Here is a 6,000-nt window from a genome sequence, read left to right as displayed (position 1 = left end):
CGCGACGTTTTTGCGACAGCGCGGCCGTGTTCCGCGAGTCCCCTCCCTCCGCTCTCTGAGGAGGTACCGGCTGTTGTGCGGCGCTGCCTTTCTGTCTGAGTGGATGGGAGAGCGAGCGAGCGAGCGGGCGAGTGAGTGAGTGTGAGCGTGTGTGAGCGCGGCGAGGCGCGAGCGCCCGAGGGGCAGTCCGCCGCGCCGTCCTGCCGCTGCCCGCCGCGGGGGCCGAGCGCGCGGCCGGAGCGCAGGGTCCGGCGCCCCGGAGCCCGCGGGGACAAGGGCAGCGACCGCGCTCCCCGCCCCCAGCCCTCGTCCCTCGCCCTCCTGCGCCCGGGGACCGCGCCGTCCCCGCCGGCCGGCCCCCGCCCCGCCGTCCCCCTGGATGTCCCCGGCGCCCTCGCGGGGCCTCCTCCTGCTCCTGCCGCCGCGGCCGGGCCGGCGCTGCGGCCGCCGGGCGTAGAGCGGGCGGGTTCCCGGGGGCCGCGGCTGCCGGAGCCTCCCCGGTCCCCACCCCCGCCCCGCGGCGCCGCGACCCCGCTACCCGGCCTCGCAGGCCGTGACAATGGACTATGACTTTAAAGTGAAGCTGAGCAGCGAGCGGGAGCGGGTCGAGGACCTGTTTGAATACGAGGGCTGCAAAGTTGGCCGAGGCACTTATGGTCACGTCTACAAAGCCAAGCGGAAGGATGGGTGAGTGTCGGCGTCGGGCGGGTGGCGGCGTCGGGCAGGTGGGCAGCCTCCCTCCGGCCTGGGTCCGGCCGGCCGGGCTCGGGGAGGAGCTGGGGCCGAGGGGGCCGGGCCCGCACGAGACCCCGCGAGCCGCTGCCTCTGGCTCTCCTGGCGCCGCTCGTCGGGCAAGGGAGCCGTGTACTTTTTTTCAGGGGTTTCGGTACCAGATTTCTTTAAAATTTCGTTAAGAAACGTCAGTTTAAATGGTCTTTAAGGGGGGGTCGATTTATTATGGGAACCTTCTGGGGCTTTCCTCAACCGCCTCTGGACTGACATCCATCAGTCTGGAAGGGAAGCTGGGATCCTTTCCCCCCACCAGTTTGTGATTGATTTACGATCAAATTCGGATTTTATTTGGGGGAAAGAAATCAAGTCAGTGTGGTTCTGAAGAGTTCCTCCTGGTGATCACCTGCCGCAGAAACGTAGTAGTTACTCTTTCGATATCATTAGCTGTGAGTTTTACCTAGAACAATGGGGGTTTGGTGCAGGGTGGGTGGTGAGGAAAAAGGCTGATGACATATAGGGGTGTCTTCTTCAGGCCGTTCCCCCCAGGTGTAGCAGCTGGCAATGAACTTTCAATAATCTCTTTGCTTCAGATATTCTTCCCTAGAAATATTAAGTCTATGACTGGTAATGCTCCCAATTTAGTTTGCGAAACCGACAGGTGAAGTGTTCATTTTTCCTTTGTCACTAGGTGAATAGCTTGTGATGTTGACAAAAGAGAAGGCATTTCTTAGTTGAGAAAATATAATTTATTAACTCCTTGTTTTCCTCTTCTAAAAACGGATGTTGTCTTTATCGCGTTTGACACTGTAGGAAACTGCTGGAAAGAGAACGTCAAAGCTTGTTATATAATCTTTAGATTTTATTATAAACAAAGTAGGTTTACTTGAACATCACTGTTTGGTTAGCTGCTGTTCAACGTTTAAGATAATTGCTTTTTTTCCCCCAAATCACACAGGAGGGTATGTTCAGAACTATATTAGCACTAAAAAAATGAAACCATTCATAAAGCTGAAGTTACCTGGGTTGGGGGGAAGCCATATTTATAAATACTTGAGTATTCTCAATATTGGCAAAGGAAGGATCTACCTATTCAACATTTTTCTTAGATTTACTGAGATGTCTTTCTAAAATAACTTAAAATGGACTCTAAGAGGAAGAAGATAGTAATTCTCATTAATTTGGAATGTGCATTTCAGTGCTTATATGCAACAGTAAAGCAGTACTGGTATATGCAAAAGGTAGGGATTTGAAAACTTGATACTGTGGGTGCTGCATGTCTTTAAAAGTACTCTTTAGCAGAATGGATAGTCTGGTGACATTTGAGAAATCAGCTTCTGGAGATGTTGTTGACTCTGTTGTTTAATTATATTTCTCATTGAAGTATTACTCTGTAATAACGTACGTATTTTAGAAGTTATCCTTGTTAACTTCCCATACAATATTTTTTAAAGGCCTTACACCATCTCCCTGTCCCCCAATATTATGTAATTTGGGGCATATTCATAAAATCCCTGATCCCATGAGATTAGACATTGTAGTGCATTTGACTAGTCTGTCATCTTTTTTATAAAATTCTGGTGATCTTAAATTCTTTCTAATCTCTCTAAGAAAAACCAGTTCTATTTTCATAAATTACCAATTTAAGCTAATAAAACATACAAATTTTATTAACTTTGATTTTACATTTTATGAAAAACTATAATATTGTTTACTAGCAAGAGGTACTTTTGACCACATTTTATATCTCATGGTCAAGTTTTAATTTAGGCTAAGAATAAGTTTAGAAGAATTATACAATTTAAAATTAGCTGAATGTATAATATATGAACATTTCTTTGTCATTCATGATAACCGAAAAGTAGGTAGCATTGCATTTTGGAAAAATTAACTTTTTGTTTATAATTCTTTGGGCTTGTTTTCCAGTAGCCTCTAATGATTTTGTTTATAGGAAGAACTGTTTTTTAAAAAATGGATGAAATGTCAAGAGAGTTTTAAAATTACTTAAAACAGTTTTTGTGCTCCAGAGGGAATGTTTTTCGGCTTCTTATAACCTCACTCTGGTAAAATGCAGCATTGTATTTATGAAGCTCTTTTGATCTTATGTCAGTGAAATGTAATTTAATGCATTTTAGTGCTGGTAAAATAAAATTTGTGGCTGTTTAATCTTTTATAAAAAGATGATGACAAATAATTTGTTACTAGTATTGATTTACTTCCAAATGAAATTATATATTCTGCAACTGAAATTTCAGAGAGCTCTAGGAACCCAGACAATAACACCTTCAAAGAGAATACTGAGATTTACAATAAAATGAAATAAATTTCATTTAGATGTATTTGGCTATTGAAATGAAGGTATCTAAATGTATCCTTTCAGTTGTCCAGTGAGCATCATAGACATGAATAATTAGTAATGGAATTTAGACCAGAGCAGTTAGCTTCTTAAATTATTGTTTTAGGAAATAAAACAGCTTGAAAGGTCATTTCTTTGATTTTAAGTATTAATAATACTCTCCTGCTAGTATACTATACTTTTGGTAAACTCAGCATTTTATGGAATGTGGGGAAGGTGGAATACTTTATTTGAGGCATGATTATATACATGGAAAGGGGGCCATTTATAGTTGTGTTATTTTCAGATTCTAATAGAGTTAAAACATAAATGCACAGTAAATCTTGGGAATAATTCACTCTCACTGTCACCATAAATGAGATAGAGAGTGTCCTTTGTGTCTGAACACCAAAAGGGTACTCAGTGGGAAGCAGGGGGATTCATTTTCTTTCTGAGTCAATTGCATTTCCTCTTTGCAGAATTTAGGCAACCAAACTTATCTTGTTTGAAGGAATGGAAAAGTGTGAGAACCAGAAAACAATTTGTGTTTTTAAATTCTAAATTCTCATTATTGGCACTGAACATTGTAGAATTTAAAAATTAATTTGGGGTAAGAGTTTGATTTCCAAAAAAGAAAAGCAAAAAGACTATTCTTGAATAGGGTTCTTAGGCTGCTGTACTCTATGTTCAAAAGAACAGATACTATATAATTGGGATTGTGTGTGTATGAATGTGTGTGAGAGAGAGAGAGAGAGAGAGAGGGAGGGAAATATACAGAAAACTTTTGTTGGGGCACTTTTGTAGACAGCACAGAGATTAGTAGGCAGTGGTAATGATAATAATAGCTAAATTACTGAGTAAGTCTTAGGACCTGGGCAGAGCCCTTTACAGCCGTCATCTGTTGAATCCTCACAAGTACCATACAAGTCAGTTGTGTTTTTTCAGTTTTATAGTTGAGGAAACTGAAGTTTAAAAAGGTTAAGCAAATTTGTCCATGGTCACATGACTAATTAAATGTCAGAGCCGGAATTGGGGGATTACAGGCAGGTCTCTTACTCCACAGCCCAGGCTCTTAACCATTATGCTTCATATTAAGATAAATATAAACATAGACATGGGGATTTGGTGTTTTAGTGGGTCATTCAGAAAACATGAATGCCTTATCACAGGACTAGTCTTTTCAATTAACTGATACTTTTTTAGTATGTTTCTGAACAGCCCTTGTTTTTCTAGTGCTGCAAAAGTAAGTGTGTAGCTATGTGGTGTATATACACACACACACACACATATACATATATTTCTGTGTGTGTGTGTGTGTGTGTGTGTGTGTGTGTGTATAGGACCAGACTCTAATAGGTCATGTTAGGATGTGAAAATTCTTCACCTAGTGCCAGGAACTCTAAGCTGGGGAGACTGGAGAACTGAGTCTGAGTTCAGACTCTGCCTCTGATCACAAGTATGACCTTGGGCAAATCATTTGCCCTTGTAGACCTTTGTTTCCTTATTTCTAAAATTACGGGGTTTGAGTTGATTGTTTTTAGGGCCTTCCTGGTATTAAAATTTGAGGAAGTAAAAATATAAAATACTTTTGCAAGATCAGGTAAGCAACCACTAAGACAAAAGTTTTACTTTAGACAGTAGTACACATCCATGTTTCTTAGTCTCATGCTTTAATGTGGGTTCTCATCAACTGCCAAAAAGAAAATAAGTAGCTTCCAAAGACTTGTCAGCTCCCTTACCTAACATGTCTTTTACCACTGTAGCATTCCCTCCTGTTTACATCTTAAGGTGTGGGATTTATGTGGCTGCTTCCCCTCCTGTGAACCATTCATTTGGTGGCTAGCACGAGGAACGCTTCTGATTTGATCTGCACTAGAGCTTTTAAGTCAGCTTTAATTCCTTAGCTGTGATCAGAACTTGGTTGGAACCCTTTATTTCCCCTGAAGGATTCGAATAGTTTTTTTCTGAATATTGCTGAACCCTGTATCTAGGTTGATTTAAGTATTTCTTTAGATGTCAGAAATGCCAAATACAACATGTAATAATCCCCATTACTGGGGATTTTGCATGCCCAATAAGGAATATTCCTTATAACATTTAAAAAATATGATGGAAAGGGACAAGCAGAATATTCACTATGCATTTCTTATCTACTTGCAGTTGAATTTATCTGCCTTAGATACTCAGTGCATTCAGATCCACTGGGTAGGCCACTTTTAGGTTTCATGCTTAGATCCCATTTTCTTTTTTTTTCCTTTTTTAAAAAATTAATTTTTGGCTGCACTGGGTCTTCGTTGCTGCGCGTGGGCTTTCTCTAGTTGCGGCGAGCGGGGGCTACTCTTCATTTCGGTGCGCGGGCTTCTCATCGCGGTGGCTTCTCGTTGCGGAGCACGGGATCTAGGCATATGGGCTTCAGTAGTTGTGGCTCGCGGGCTCAGTAGTTGTGGCTCACGGGCTCTAGAGCACGGGCTCTAGAGCACAGGCTCAGTAGTTGTGGCGCACGGGCTTAGTTGCTCTGCGGCATGTGGGATCTTCCCGGACCAGGGATCGAACCCATGGCCCCTGCATTGGCAGGCGGATCCTTAACCACTGCGCCACCAGGAAAGTCCCAGAGCCCATTTTCTTAGTAGCAAGACTGGCAAATTAATTCATTTTGGATTTGCTTATTTGATTATTTTACTGTTTCTTCTAACATTGGAAGAAATCCATTCCCTCATTCACTCAGCAAATATTTACTGGACCCTTCTATCTGCCAAGCACTGTACAAGGTATTGAGAATGCCAAGATGAATAAAACATTCCATTATTTGAGAAGACACCTACTGAGGAAACAAACATAAATAAACTATAGCAATTTTAATAAGCATTATGATAATTAATACAAGGTGCTATTGGAACACAGATATGGAAGCTCCCAACTGCTTAGGGCTTTCAGAA

The 6,000-nt window shown here is 42.5% G+C and overlaps 1 protein-coding gene across 5 annotated transcripts in view; it reads left to right on the top strand.

Annotated features, from left to right (window-relative positions):
• The first annotated feature begins 467 nt into the window (after positions 1-467).
• Positions 468-6,000, top strand: part of CDK8 (cyclin dependent kinase 8) — a 96,806-nt gene continuing 91,273 nt past the window's right edge. For 4 of the 5 annotated variants that reach the window (XM_061170544.1, XM_061170543.1, XM_061170542.1 and 1 more), the window contains exon 1: positions 468-687. In XM_061170544.1, the coding sequence (XP_061026527.1) occupies positions 560-687 (128 nt within the window). In that variant the 5' untranslated portion in view covers positions 468-559. The remainder of the gene's footprint in view (positions 688-6,000) is intronic. The other variant, XM_061170546.1, reaches the window with a different exon arrangement.

The sequence above is a fragment of the Eubalaena glacialis genome, chromosome 16, assembly GCF_028564815.1.
Source record: "Eubalaena glacialis isolate mEubGla1 chromosome 16, mEubGla1.1.hap2.+ XY, whole genome shotgun sequence".
Taxonomy (NCBI): Eukaryota; Metazoa; Chordata; class Mammalia; order Artiodactyla; family Balaenidae; genus Eubalaena; species Eubalaena glacialis.
This window is presented reverse-complemented; position numbering and strand designations above follow the sequence as displayed.